This window comes from Aspergillus terreus, genomic scaffold, assembly GCF_000149615.1.
Source record: "Aspergillus terreus NIH2624 scaffold_4 genomic scaffold, whole genome shotgun sequence".
NCBI lineage: Eukaryota > Fungi > Ascomycota > Eurotiomycetes > Eurotiales > Aspergillaceae > Aspergillus > Aspergillus terreus.
In genome coordinates, this window is record NT_165927.1 from 277,878 (window position 1) to 292,435 (window position 14,558).

At 49.1% G+C, this 14,558-nt stretch overlaps 6 protein-coding genes across 6 annotated transcripts; 2 read left to right on the plus strand and 4 right to left on the minus strand.

Annotated features, from left to right (window-relative positions):
• Nucleotides 1-194: 194 nt before the first annotated feature.
• Nucleotides 195-2,342, minus strand: ATEG_02882 (alpha-N-arabinofuranosidase A precursor; the record flags this gene model as incomplete). The annotated part of the gene is made up of 6 exons (XM_001212060.1): nt 195-587; nt 641-1,129; nt 1,187-1,448; nt 1,501-1,584; nt 1,634-2,148; nt 2,199-2,342. The coding sequence occupies 6 exons, from the start codon at nt 2,340-2,342 to the stop codon at nt 195-197; spliced, it is 1,887 nt and encodes a 628-aa protein (XP_001212060.1).
• Nucleotides 2,343-4,880: 2,538 nt separating this feature from the next.
• On the minus strand, nt 4,881-5,954 carry ATEG_02883 (PIG-L family deacetylase; the record flags this gene model as incomplete). Its single annotated transcript, XM_001212061.1, has 1 exon — nt 4,881-5,954. The coding sequence occupies one exon, from the start codon at nt 5,952-5,954 to the stop codon at nt 4,881-4,883; it is 1,074 nt and encodes a 357-aa protein (XP_001212061.1).
• Nucleotides 5,955-6,960: 1,006 nt separating this feature from the next.
• Nucleotides 6,961-8,273, minus strand: ATEG_02884 (uncharacterized protein; the record flags this gene model as incomplete). The annotated part of the gene is made up of 6 exons (XM_001212062.1): nt 6,961-7,230; nt 7,284-7,691; nt 7,757-7,974; nt 8,022-8,027; nt 8,084-8,151; nt 8,215-8,273. The coding sequence occupies 6 exons, from the start codon at nt 8,271-8,273 to the stop codon at nt 6,961-6,963; spliced, it is 1,029 nt and encodes a 342-aa protein (XP_001212062.1).
• A 672-nt stretch (nt 8,274-8,945) lies between these two features.
• Nucleotides 8,946-10,524, plus strand: ATEG_02885 (putative glycosyl transferase; the record flags this gene model as incomplete). The annotated part of the gene is made up of 3 exons (XM_001212063.1): nt 8,946-8,966; nt 8,998-9,080; nt 9,660-10,524. The coding sequence occupies 3 exons, from the start codon at nt 8,946-8,948 to the stop codon at nt 10,522-10,524; spliced, it is 969 nt and encodes a 322-aa protein (XP_001212063.1).
• A 558-nt stretch (nt 10,525-11,082) lies between these two features.
• On the plus strand, nt 11,083-12,402 carry ATEG_02886 (putative LPS glycosyltransferase; the record flags this gene model as incomplete). Its single annotated transcript, XM_001212064.1, has 4 exons — nt 11,083-11,271; nt 11,329-11,472; nt 11,522-11,592; nt 11,646-12,402. The coding sequence occupies 4 exons, from the start codon at nt 11,083-11,085 to the stop codon at nt 12,400-12,402; spliced, it is 1,161 nt and encodes a 386-aa protein (XP_001212064.1).
• Nucleotides 12,403-13,048: 646 nt separating this feature from the next.
• ATEG_02887 (putative solute transporter) lies at nt 13,049-14,252 on the minus strand (the record flags this gene model as incomplete). Its single annotated transcript, XM_001212065.1, has 3 exons — nt 13,049-13,264; nt 13,337-14,069; nt 14,131-14,252. The coding sequence occupies 3 exons, from the start codon at nt 14,250-14,252 to the stop codon at nt 13,049-13,051; spliced, it is 1,071 nt and encodes a 356-aa protein (XP_001212065.1).
• Between the last annotated feature and the right edge of the window lie 306 nt (nt 14,253-14,558).

The following is a 14,558-nucleotide window of genomic DNA, read 5'->3' on the forward strand; positions in this document are numbered from 1 at the left end:
GGCAGTGACCTCTCGAATTTATTAGGCTGCTCTTGATGAAGCAATGACGGTGGTGTGATGCCATAATTACCAGCAGTACTTGTATAGGGCTGGGTGCCCATTCGGATAGCAAGGCCATGAACATAAAATATCTATCGTATCTAAGAGTACTCTTGCAGTATCTATCATTAGCACTCGTATAACTACAGCCCCACTCAATTAGCAGTAAGAACGGCCACCGACCACGCCGGCAAAGTGAAGCTAAACTGCCCATTGCTGGCCTGCACATTCGACTCAGACGGCGTCACCAAGGTCTGGGTATCGGAATTGTACGCCTCCGGGTCTGAGTCTGCCAGCACAGTTAACTTCCCACTAGACATCCCCGGTATTGAGACCGAGACTTCCTGAGTATCTGCGCCATAGTTCGCCAGCTTGACATAGTAGGAGCTTCCCGAACTCGATGCAACCCAGTATACCGGGCCAAACGCCGAGTCGGAAGTCACTTCCTTGATTGTATCGCCGCGGTTGACCGAGAACATCTGCTGGACGTAGTAACTTGTGGAGTCGATGACCATGTTGGGGTTCTGGGTGAAAGAGATGAGATCCGGCTATTGCAGGTTAGATTAGCATACTTCCATTTTATAAACCGAGCCAATCTTACCGTCCACTGAGTCGAATTCACAAGCTGAAGCAACGGTGCATACGCAGCCATCTTGACCACATCACTGTTTCTCTCCAGGCCGATCATGAAGACCGCCTCCGCTACAGAGCCCTGCATGTTGGGCCAAGGGATCTCCCAGCGCGAGTATTCTCCAATGAAGTAAGGCACTGACCGGTCGACATTGTCAAACATGCCGAACTGCTTTACCAGCTCATCTGGGGTGTTGTAGTTATGGTAGTCCACCCAGGCACCCTCTGGCAATGGGCTGGGCAAGCAAGAGGCATTGTCGGTGCTGGCGATCAGAGTAAGATCGGGGTAGGCATCGTGGATAGCATTGTAGAATGCGGTAAAGCGCTCCGCGTACGATTCGCATCCACCGCCGAGGTTATCCTCGTTTCCGATCTCGACCAGGGTCACGTTCCAGGGCTCCTCGCGCCCGTAGGAGGCGCGAAGCTTGCCGTAGGTTGTACTGGGGTCGCCCAAGACGTACTGCATCATGTTAGCCGAAATCAAGAAGCATGTTGTTAATGTGAACAGAAGACTCACTTCGAGTTCGTTCAGAACATCCTCGATGTACGGAGTCAATGCATCTCCTGTAATAGGGGTGTTGCCACCAGACTCCAAGGCGAACCCGGCCCACACACCCAGAACTGGAGTGAGATTCATATCCTCACACCAGTACAGATATTCGTCCAAGCCTAATCCGTCGGTGTTGAAGTAACCCCAAGTGCCTTGATGTCCGGGGCGGTTCTCCAATGGACCGATGGTCTCGTTCCACTTCCACCTCGTTTCGACATCATTGCCCTCACTAAGATATCATGAGCAAGCTAATTCAGAAGAGAGACGGGATTGAAACTCACAGGTTGTTACCACCGGGAAACCGTAGGAATGAACCCTTGACAGACTCGAGTGCGTCAGCCAGTTGGGGTTTGAGTCCGTTGGATCTGTCAATCATTAGTACTAGTGTCGCCTATCAGCACTATGAATGCACACCTGGACTTGTATGTTTGCGCGAAAAGCTCAAACAGCGTGAAGCTCAAAGAAGATCCTTGTGCTGACTCGCCGTCCACCGTTAACTCATACAAAACATTGCCATCGGGTGCCTTAGTAGTCGGGAACTTCACAGACACTTTCGTGTAGTCGTCCGAACTTGATGACTGGTTGAAAGTGGTCGACCCGTACTCCGTGCCGGTCTCGTTTCCAACCAGACGGACCGTGATTTCACCAGAGAAATCACCCTTCATCCAGAAACTATTCTGAAACTCGGTGCCGTCCACCGGAATGCCCCAGTATCCTTCATTCGTGAAGCCTACAGCCCCGGTGGCGTCAGGCTTGATGTCGAGCTTAAGACTGTTTGGAATGGCAGCAGTCAAGGGGTTGGTAGTGTCCACCGAAATAGTGCCATCGCCAACTGAGGCCCATGCGGTCAGGTTGGGTGAGCTCCCCTGGAGCCCGTTGTTTTGTATCATCTGGCCATAGATACCCCCATCACCGGAATGATTGATGTCCTATTCCTGAATTTGTGAATGGCCTTTTGAGCTGCAGTATGTCTACTTACCTCGAACATAAACCCGTACAACAACGGACTTGAAGAGTTGCCCCCATCTGTACTAACTTTTAAGGAGACTCCATCGACACTTTCAATGATGGAGAAGAGAAGGGAAAGAGCACCGAGGCCCGAGATGGTTGAGAAAGCCACCATAGTTGTTTCTTGTTATATTCCTCCTGCTCCCTCCATTGTTTGAATGGGTTGGACAATCAATTTATGCAGCCTCGGACGAAATTAACCGAGCTGCTCCCTGGAAAGACAGCTCTGTGGGGATTGTACACAAAAATGGCGATGATATTCGACCGAAGTGGAGAGATCTGGGGCGCTTGAGTGTGGAGGAATGCGCTCTAGCATTATTACTGCGAAGTCCCCCGCAGGGAGTAATATTGAAGCACATATCTCGGCGCATATTCTGTGACTACTCCAGTCTTCAATTTTAACCGTTGTATCCACCATATCCTGCCGTGCCTGAATTCCGAGGACACTACGTGCATGATCGTACGATGAATGCAGATCACGCACGCCCACCAACCGGGCTAGCTGATAGTGCCTGATGGTCTCTGCACGAAGTGCCCCGTGCGGAGTGAGACAAGTTCTCAAGTAAAAATCGACAAAAGGCGAGCTGGATATTTACTCCTTTCTACTCTAAACAATCACATACGACCATAGGGTGTGGAAAACAGGGCTTCCCGTCCGCTCAGCCGTACTTAAGCCACACGCCGGCAGGTTAGTAGTTGGGTGGGTGACCACCAGCGAATCCCTGCTGTTGTATGTTTTTGTTTTTGTTTAGGCACCGATTGAGTAACCTTTTCCCGAATTTACTACTAAGTCTCTTGTAGTATGGATAAGCATACGCTAGGGCATAGTTCCAGTGACTGCACCACTCATGTTGTAATGTTATGAAACATAGCCTATAAGGGCGTCTGGTGGGCTTAGGGCCAGGAACTAATCTATCGTGCTTTAGTACATGCACAACGGCAATAGCTTCTGTCTCCCCTCATTTATCTCCGCATCTCCTCCATAGGTGTAACGATCACAGTAAAATCCCGGCGGAACTCAGTCAATATGCAAAAGAGCTGGGGGAATCACAACACGAAGATCGAGATAGATGCACCCAGGTCACGTGTGACCTTAGATACTCTCTCCTCTCTCTCGTTGCTGCCTTCTGCTGATGTACATATCTTCCGCTCCGTTAAAATCTGGATGCCACCAGTGACCACCATGGATATCCTGCCTCCGCCAGATTACCCTCCTCTAAAAGCCGACCGAGTACCCTCAACTCCCAATACGAACACCACCAGCGAAGCTCAAAAAATCGCATGCTTCTTGCGTCAGTGGTGATATCCAGGAATTTAGACAGATGCTTGACTTACAAGCTTCTTCACCGGAGGGCTTTGAGATATGCGGCTTCTCCGCGATAATGCAAGAAGCTATAAAACGAAATAATACGCAGTTTGTCAGAGAGCTTCTCGATCGTGGTATGCTTTGGAAGCCGTAAAAGTAAAAGGGAAGGATACTCTAGAAGCTTTTCTTCAAAACGGATGGGATATCAATCAGCCCGTGAGCGAACTCAGGCCTCCGATACTTGGGTGAGCATTCTAAACACTGTGCTAATGGCCAATGTGTCAGGGCTAACATTTGTCAGCTACGCTATTGAAGATGAGGATATGGTAACTTGGCTCCTTAATCATGGAGCTGATCCTAATCGTCAATACGTTATTAATCTTACCCCATTCTCTTTTGCCGTCGAGAGCGCCCCTATATCCGTGATCCGCCTCATTCTTAGCCATGGCGGGGATGTTCAAAAGGGCCAGCTTCTTCATCATGCAATCAAACGTCAGGCAGATACTATTGATGTTTTGAGGCTTCTCCTCGAACAAGGAACACCCATTAACGCCACTATGTACGAGAAACATTATTCTTCTCGGGCATTATTCCAGTTTATGGGTCTCGGCACGGCTCTGCACGAAGCGTCTGCACTGGGAAAGCTGATGTAGTGCAGTTCTTGATCAGCAAAGGTGCTGACCAGAGCATAAAAGATACAAATGGTCGGACGGCTATGGAGTGTGCGCAAATATCGGGCCACAGGAAGTGATCGAAGTATCAAAGGAAGAGTGGTAGCTCGTGTCTCCTGTGTATTGTGTTATTTATTTGATGTAAGAGTATGCATGTTCATCTCCAAGGCCCCCGATGCAGTGGCCAAGAGCTTGACTATACTAACACTTCAGCCGTGTCTTGTTGGATGGCATTAGTTTTCTGCTCTTATTAGCAGGGCCCTGCTCTAGGACACTTGAATAGAAACCGGCCAGGGCTGGAAGCTGAGCCTCATTGTCCTGCCTCAAAACGGCGGAATCTCGCTGGAACTCATTCATTGTTCCTGTTAGCCTTGGCTGAACTTCGGATGACAATGCCATGAACAAGCACGCTGGGTCCATGATGTGTTGCCAAGTTTCATAGACCCCGGAGCAGAGTTGCCTTGCTAGTGTTTAGGGTTCTCTATCCCCAAGCTTTACAGTAAGGTGAGAAGAAAAAATCACAAATTGATATTATAGCGATGTGTGTAACTGAGCCAGATTGAGATATGCATAACGCCAAACGTCCTTCTGCATAGGAATGTTTGTATTCCAAAGACGACAATGAAAAAAACACAGACACTATGTATCGAGAGAAAGACAATGCCCGCAAACAAGACTAAACGAGAGCAATGACAGAGAGAACAGCAACAACAATGCATACCCCTCCAGAAATCACATTCTTGCCTGAACCACCGGTGAACAGAAGCTGAGTAGGCGCAGCAGTCTCGGACGGCACAGCAACAGAAGAAGACTGTGCAACAGTCTCAGTAGCATGTGGAATCACAGGTTGGGAATGGACAGCGGAGCTCTTGACAGCACCAGAGGTTGAGGCAATCCGATTCTCCTCATTCTCATTCTCATTCTCACATGTTGGTTGCTCGAACTGCTCGACCTGGTATTGTCTTAAAAGCCAGGCTGCCTCGTCTCGGCCGCTGCAGGTTTCCTCGCTGTTACATACGTTTCTGTCATAAAGACCGTATGTGTAGAAGGCATCTGTCTTCTGGTAAAGCTCCCCATCCTCAACGTTCTGTGGGTTGGACACAACAGGGTAGCCCATATAGGCTGTGACCTGGCCATTCCCGCAGTCATCGACGGCTTCACGGACAAAATAAGCAGTAGTGTGGTGGTCGCTGTGGTCTCCGTCGCCGTAGTCATGGACGAAATCCTGAGTGTTGACACGGTCATGGTCGAAGTCGTCAAGCAGCTGTCTCAGGACATCGACCAGAGAGTCTCTGTCATAGGAGGAATCCGTGAAGGAAGTCAGAGAGTCTATGGTTCCTTCCCAGAGCTGCTGAAGACTTCCTCGTCCTCCGAATCCCTCTCCACCATCATTTCCATCGGGCAATCGGAGGAAAACAAGGGAGACATCGGGGTTGCCGTTCAGCGTGAACAGAGGGATGCTGAAGCCATCGATTCCGGCGTCAGTTTGGGTCCAGGAGTTGTCGACACCGCTCATTTCCGCATAGGCGGCTTTGGACCCTTCCTCGCGACCGAGCCAGTAGCTTTCATCATTCCCCGCGTCTCCAGCGGTAAGGAAGATGGTGCGGACGCTCCGACCTTCTTCGAATTCACTGAGGAGATCCGGGCTGAGGAAGAGTAGATCGTCATCCTCGTGGGCGACTATGTTGATTGTTTGCGCAGTGGCGGTAGCTGCAAGAGCGAGCGACAGGATAAAACTGGAAGGTTTCATGCTGACGAGGATGGATAGGTACCTAGTAACTTGAAGATATAAAGTAGGGTACTTAGAATGAGGTAGATATTCTGGTCCAAGTCTTTCAGGGTTTATATAGCTTTGACTGCGCTTGACTCTGCCATATTACACCCGTTTTCATACCGGCTTTATGAATGCAAGAACTGATAAACCTACGTTTTACCAAGTCTTTCTGTGTGTTTGGACGTTAGCAATGCGCCTCGCGTGATGAAATCGGCATCACAACAAAATAGAATGCCAAAAACGCCGAGAACATAACAAATAACCTGTTATCTGGCATTGAAATGCTTTCGTATCTTTCCGATAACGTACATTTTCAAAACAATCAACAAGGGAGCACGATATGCTATGCGATAATTCATTGCTATCGAGCACAAGTGTCCCCATCAATTATGATCTGTACAGGTGACAAACTACACACTAAAGCTATGATCTAGTTTATTTGACTGGACTATCTGTCCATCAAACACAGCTGTTCATGGTGGTACTATTCACAATTGGCACACGTGTACATAGTATGCATTTTCGCAAAATTTTCGCGACGTGATAATACCTAGCAAACAACAACATATCTCTGTTTTCGGAGGCATCTCGGTAAGTTTGGCCGGCGGTATTCCTGACCAAGCAGTCGGCCATTGTTGCCGAGAGGACCGGAGATGCAAGGGATCTGCATTCCAGTCAATTCGACATATCCCTTGGGTACAGGCGGCAGAAGTCCGAACGGAATGGGTTCAATCCCAGCTGCAAGGGTTGAATTTACTGTGATGTTCTGTTTTCTTCTCATGGTGGTAAATATTTTGTGGTGGCGCCGCATTATTTTACTTCAGAAAGGGCAGCAAAGAGTACTATGTACCGGACTGAGATTGAGGACATCCTTTATGAGAGGCACAGGGTTGTAAGCAGCGCCCACAACATAAAATTGACAGTAGCGCGGGAAAATTGAAGTGGCTGGAATATGACCAGCCTCTGCCGTTGCTTCAGGTGACTACACGTTCTCGCGTGTCGCGTTCCCAAGCAAACTATCTTCCTTTTCCGGTGACTTCGGTTCCCTCCATAACCCGCGGAGTTTCTCCCACAGGGCGTTGATTGCCTCCCACCCAACGGCGTGATACAACAAAGCTAGTAGTGAGATGGAGTAGCCGATTATCTGGATTCCGGAGATTTGTGTGCTCCAAATGGCGACGGACAGGAGCACCAAAACGATATTCTTCGGAATGCTGACGAGTGCCATCACCAGCCCAGAGGTCTTTTGGATCTGGAGTGTCTGTTAGTATGTTGATATCTTCTAATCTCACTCGCTTGACTTACAAGCAGATATATAGAAATGTTTAACATGAAGCCTAACATCGCGTTTAGCAGCAACACATGTGGCCCGGTCCGGTAGACAGCATCCCAGTTGAAGGCCGAGTACTCGGTGTACCCGACAACGATGGCATTCATGAGCACACACGATGGCGCGGTGTAGTATAAGCTGACGAGGGGGTCCATTTTGACGCCATTCCCAGAAAGCAGGATTTGTACCATGACGAGACGGTTGGCATCGAAGACAAGGCAGGCCATTTGGAAGGCGAACCCGAGCCAGGAAAATTGGATCTCGCCTGTCCCTGCCAGGACGACACCGAATGCGATTACCAGTATCCTGGTAAATACTTTTATGGATGGTTTCTCGACTCCCCACGCCCAAGCTGTTAGAAGACTAACCACAGGACCCAGAGCCTGTAAGGTTTTATTGTCAGCAATGCCTTCAACCATCTTGTAAAGAGCATGACGTTGGTATGTACCTTCAGCATCTGAGCAAATGAGACGTTCAAGTACACATAGGCAATGTTGCTGCAAATCAAGCTTCCACTATACAAAATACCGATGGGCGCGATAGAGCGTATGTAAAAGGCTGGTGTCATGTTGATTGTCGTTCGGCCCTTGAGCAAAGTTGTTGTCTTTGCGAGTACCTGGGTGGCTATCGTGGTGAACAGTAAATGCCATGTTGTAAGAATAATAGCTTGAACATGTTAGTTGACAGCGCTCGTCGATAGAAGTTGGACTCACGATAATCTATTCAGACACCAGTAAGCACATGTCTTATTGAACAAGGGCGAGTATCAACTTACTGAATCTTTCAGGAGCTAGAATCCACTTATTGAACAGTATAGTACCAATGGAGAGGCAAATCCATATGCTATTGCGGTGATCCAGTCAGTTAGGCGAGCAAAGATTTATTCCGTAATAGGGAAGTGAGTACCAAATATGCACCACAACCCGCAGCTGGGGCTCTGCAGAGCCACCTAAGATCGCTCCCATTCTGCAGTTTTGTGCATGCACTTTCCTGACATGTGTTTGTTAGGATAGGATCCATGGTCTTTAGCTCCTGTATATGTCCCTCTGCCACGGCGCCCACGACCCCGACAACCCACAATTTGCCTGTGAAGCCATCTACTAACAAAGCTCCCTATGTAACATGGGGCGGCTCGCTCTGACCCGTATGGTCGCAGAGGTCTGATGCAGGTACGCATTTGGTAATAAGCCTCGGGTTTCCGGATGAAGAATCAGTGTAGATGGAGTGTCTGCCTGAGTCAGGTGTTACAGTTTCTAATTGTGTGGAACGTCCGAAGATGTCAATGCCGAGTGCTCTATGTGTACAGCACTAGGAGTGCAGTAGTAGTCATGCATTCTGTGTATGTTGCATTCGATGACTGGGGTAGACCATACGATTACGTTCACATTTGTATGAGAAGCTGTCTGTTTTGTCTAATATATTCATTGCAGGAAATTATTTAGAATTCATTTGAGTAGCATACGCACCGGTGCAATTTGCTTTCAAGTGGCAGCAGAATAGACCTTCCGTACCGCGGCAAGTACTAGACCTGGACAGCCCACCCAGCTTCTTGTCAACTTGAAAGATGCCTTACTGCTACTTCCGTCTTACATATCACTACTAGGTAGGCATTGGTACTGGCATTCTTTGATATCATAATGGCCGTTTCGGTCAAGTTAGTACGTAAGGTAATACTACCACCTGGAGTAGACGGCTGCTAGAGGGCTCCACCGGCCACCTCCCATTATCAGGGCATCTCGCATGCTGGCGGCAAACCGACCAAAAGCCGAAATGTAACTCAACACCCCACTAACAGAGCCCACTCCATGCGATGAACATTCCGGGGGTCTGATTGGAGGCAAAATACACCCGGTATGCAGTGGCAAGTAAGAATGCTGGCCCACGGACATCGGGTGTCAAACTGGAATGTTATACGCTTTCGAGAATTACTCCTAGAATTTCCTGTGCTGGTTGCGGTGAGCTTGCTACAATTGTCACCTCTGAATCCATTGCAACCATGGCTCCAGCTATACACATGTCCTGGTCGCTAAGCTGCAATATGGGTATATGTGTTTTGCCCCTACCATCAGGGAGTACTGCCCCGTTAGCAGACTCTCTTCACGATGATCAGCGCCCGTCCTCTTTCGCTGTGGAAACTTCTTGCAGCTGCCTCCGTATCTGCTATAATCTTCTTCTGCTTGCAACCTGACCTGAGCTTCAGCAGTCAACTTCTTCGATACAGTCCATCCACCACCGACAATGCCCCTGTTGCAGCGATTCCCAACCAAGTGCATTATGTTTACATCCTGAAAGACCCGGAAGCCGACTTCTCTTTCCAATTCAAGCACTTTCTTTCCATCTACTCTGTCCAGTATCACTGGAACCCCAGACGCGATATATCTCCATACAAACGCCAATCGATCCGCCATCGAACGTGCGTCCGAGGGGAAAAGTGGAAAATGGAACCGCCTGATCTTTAATACTCCTAACTTTCGAGTGAACTATGTTGAACCGCCCACTATCGCGGGCAACGGGATCCCTATCGACCAAATGGAGCACAAGTCCGACTTCGTCCGCGTTTCCGCCGTCTGTGATTTCGGCGGCGTCTACATCGACTTCGATGCACACCCCATACGCGACATCAAATTCCTCAGAGAAAGCGGCTTCAACTCCGTTACCGGTCGGCAAGCGGGTGGCGAGATAATGAGCGGCACATTCATGGCCAAGAAGGACGCTCTCTTACTTCAGATGTGGAGGAAGGAAATGCACCGCGTTTACGACGGCGGCTGGACCACCCACAGCAATGCAGCCCTTACACGTCTAGGCCAGCGTCTGGTTCGGTTACCGGGCGAAGTGCTCATCATGGAGCAGGATGCTTTTGGACCAGGCAGCTGGACAACACCGGAGAACATCAAGCTATACGGAATCCACAACGATACTGAGTCCAATCTGAAGCCCTTTACAGATCGCTACTCGCTGCCGGCTTACGAGGAAGGTATTTCGGATCGATGGGACAGGCCGCAGGATTTTCCGTCGTGGGAGACCGATTATTCACACACATACATAGTACATGCCTTCAACCCTGCGCGCAATGGGAACCCGGTCGAGGGCTTTGAACATATCACACCGGAGTATATTCTAGCCCGGCAGAGCAATTTTGCGCGGGTACTGTATCCAGTTACGAGAGATATGTGTGAGGCCGGTTTAGTAGAGATAGATGATTCTTATCTTGGATAGTACAAATGAATTTCAGCAATAGTGCCAGGCTTGGTTAGCAAGCCAATAATCCAGATCAAACAATAACATAGTCAGTGCAGTTTGGATCTCCATAGAGGACTCACGGTCGCTGAGTAACATAGCAAGGTGCTTCGGTTAACGACCTATTTCGGAACAGCTATGGAATGTGTCGGTCCAACCTTGCCCCCGGGTTGAGGGTTCCTTGGATTCCACGACCAATTCCGGAAAGAGGGAGGGCATATTTCCCAGCATCACGGTTACTCTGGGCTGTCCCACAGTCCACTTTCTCCGTGACTATCCCATTGTCACATGAACTGGCGCCGAAACCCTTAGACCGTTTTCGTCCCAAGTTTTCGAAGCAATATGTCGCATTGGGCCGCGCCCAAAGGGCAGTGAAACAGGAATTGACAGAAAAGATGAGAAAAGACCTTCAGAAATGCTCGCCAGCTGGATGTGTTGACAGTCTATCAAGGCTGGCTTGTACACTGCTGTGCCTGGTTGAGAAATACCAGGAGTTGCTCACATTTTCCCGACAGTTATCTACTCAAGTCTGACAACATGATCCTGAAAGGGCCTCGAAAGCCGGGCCTCACAAGAATTCTAGGTTTGGCACTTTTCGTCTGTGCCATCATTTATCTGCTCTGGCCAGAGGTCGATGCTCGCTACTGGGACAGGAACGTGCCGCGAAGCAATGGAGACTCATTGCACGATGATATACTCTCGCATACTCAAAACGAGACTCTAGGCGTCAGGACCCAATTTCCCAGATTACCCTCTCACTGCCTAACTAAACCCGATCTCTAGTTCGAGCATATATACGCCATCGGTTTGAAAGAACGAACCGATAAACGGGATTTCTTGACTTTGGCCTCTCTGGAGGCTGGGTTCAAAGTGGATTGGCTTGATGGAGTACGAGTGGACAGCCTGGATCCAAAGTCTTTGCCTAATGTACGCACTGTACACATGCCTGTACTTTCCGTGCTAACCACGAAATCAGGGGGCCAACTTCTCGTGGATCAAACCAACTGCTGTGGCGTGTTGGCGGGCACACATGAATGCAATGCAGAAGTAAGGAAATCTCCGCCTTTACCAAAATGATACTAATACAAATATCCCCATAGAGTCCTCCAGAACTCGTACTCGACCGCCCTCATTCTCGAAGACGATGCTGACTGGGATATATCAATCAAACACCAACTGCGCGAATTTGCCCGCGGAGTGCGCCAGCTGAATGGGGAAGAACACGCACCCAAAGAAACTCCCTACGGCCTGGACTGGGACATCCTGTGGATTGGAGGATGTGCGTCCGGCCCCAGCGCCAACGAAACCACGTTCTTTGCCATTCCGGATGATCCCACGGTCCCAAGCAAAGAGCATCTAGACACATGGGGCGGGCCGCTGGAGAAATGGAAAGAGCAGTACCCCGAGCTGTCGGATGACTCTACACGCTTTATCTACCAGGCTAGCATGGGCTGTTGCACCTACGGGTACGCGGTCACGGCGAAAGGGGCAAAGAAGATTCTCGCCGCACTTTCGCTGGATCGTCTTGACTGTCCGGTTGATAACGCTATGAGTGATCTCTGTGCAGGCACGAACGGCCGGCGACAGGTGAAATGCTTCGCTCCGTGGCCGAACCTGATCGGGACCTACAAGCATGCCGGTCCAGAATCGCGTGATTCTGACATCGAGGACCGCTCTGAAGACAAATTCCATGACGCTTCGTCAATGAATGTGGTATACAGCACTCGGCTCAACATTCAGCGACTCATCGGGCAGGAAGGAAAGGTATATTCTCAACACAAGGATAATCGTACAGATGCTGTTAGGGAGTTGGATTTGAGCGAGATTGACTATCCGCGGGGTTTTTTGGTCGGTTAGACTAGTTTTGAGGAAAGAAGGCACATGCCAATTTTCTGCGTCTGTTATTGCAGATGGATTATTACTTCTGCCGTAGCCTGTTTGTCAAGATGTCGTAAAAATAGCAGTCGGGCACAGTGCTAAGTCACTGTGCAAGGTCACTGGCTTACCGACTGGGTCGAGGATTGGGATAGACACAGTCTGAGCCCAGATTCGTCTCAGTCAATAATGGATAGAGAATCAGGCCCCTCCATGCCACCTGCAAATGTGACTCCAAATTTTTCCATGTTCGAAATTTCTGAAATGGGAGTGATATTAATAGAAAGGTTGCATTCAATATGTGCTAATTCTCATCACGTGGGCGACCCCAATACTACACAGTGCCGCAAACGCTATGCTATCCAATACTGGAACTTCGTAGACCATCCAAACTGTCTGTCTGTGTTCGTCTTGATTATACAACTTTCATGAGTAGAACTACCGAAAATAAATCAGTATACTGGACTTGCAAGCATTGAAGCTAGGCATTATGGGGCAGGTCCACTTACGCACGCCCTGACTATAATGTCCTCATACCATGCAATGCGCTTGTGATCGGAATTACCTGCGACGTTGCAACACTATCGACATGTATCTTGTGTTTGAAACGCAGGGTTAGTCTCTGTTCTCAAGCGTAACGGGTCATCACATACAGAGTCATTCCAGCCAAGGCCATGAAAATCCCGCCGATGCTTTCCCTCGAGATCGGCCTATCACTCCAGAGCCAGCCTAATCCGATAATTATGCAAGTTTTCAAGTGGCCGATGACGGTGCTGCTAACAGGGCCAACAGCGTCAATGATAAAAAATTGGGACAGGTTGACAAGACAAGCTAGTACACCACTCTGAGAGGAGTTAGCGTTGTTAAAGATTGCAAGTTACTGGCATCAAACAGTGCTCCAAGAAAGGACACATACCGCAAGAATAGAAACGCATAACGACCCAGAGACCACAACGTCTGTGGACGGTTTTTCGAAAAAGGGAGCCACAATGAGAAGCACAACTGCGCTCATGGGTGCTTGATTGAAGAGGAGCTGCACGCTACTCATTTCGAATCTTCGGTGATAATGTCCGATGAATGCAGTGTATAGAGAACTGGCAACGACGCCAGTGAAGGCAAAGACTGCACCTTGAGAGGATGTCGTGATGTTGCCGTGCGTTTTAGGCAGGGATTCATAGTATGATACAGTCCCAACGCCCGCGCACAGCATTATCAAGGGCAGGATGGACGCCTTTGGAATGGTTGCGCGGTAGAGGAGAAAGTTCAACAAAGCCGTGAGTGGTGTCAAAAGTAGTCGCACGAGTTGGTAGAATATGACAGATGAAAAGGCCAACGAGAGATTCTGTAGGATGACTTGCAAGCACATCAAGATAGCAAGGTGGAGCGTCTGAAGGACTGGAACTCGTTTTGCGGTGAAAACGCCACACCAAGGTCGCGATGCAATCCACAAGGTGAAGCCTGTGACAAAAAAGTGGTAGCATGCGAAGCCAATCTGGCAGTTGCCGAATGACCCGTTGGCAAAAATCGACTTATTGGTGAACACCTTGCACCGTTCAGTATACCGACTTTCTGTCAAGCTATGGTAGGAAAGGCTCACGATTGAAACTGTAGCCACAATGTTCACTAAAACCCAGAAACCAAGACGGGCTCTGGAACTTGTGGAATATCGTTAACACCTGGTGAGATTCATGCAGTAAGTAGATGACATACCGGTCCTTTCCTGCTAGATTCCATTCTGCTGTATGTGCTGGGCTGGCGCCCCAGCTGCATAGCCACTGTGTAGGCCATCTAGCCTTCTCACTTGTTGAAGGTTCTTTCGTAGTGATGACCATTTTGTAAGTTGCTATAATTGTAGCAGAGGATATGCTCCGTGTGTGCTTTTATTCGCACAGCAGGACCTTGCGAAAGACATGCAACCATTGTAGCGTAGTATCCTCGGTATATGAAGTAGCCGTAGTGGGTTAGAGTCACCTATAAGTGCATTGATGAGGTGACATGTTCTGTGTTCTGATCCACTGCTTCGTTGCTACCTGCCTGTACCCCGGATACCACGCAATATGCCACATGGCTGTCGAATCCGGAAGTGCCTCAGGTGAAGCATCGGAGGTTCAGCGCACTTCCATTAACCGTTTACCAAT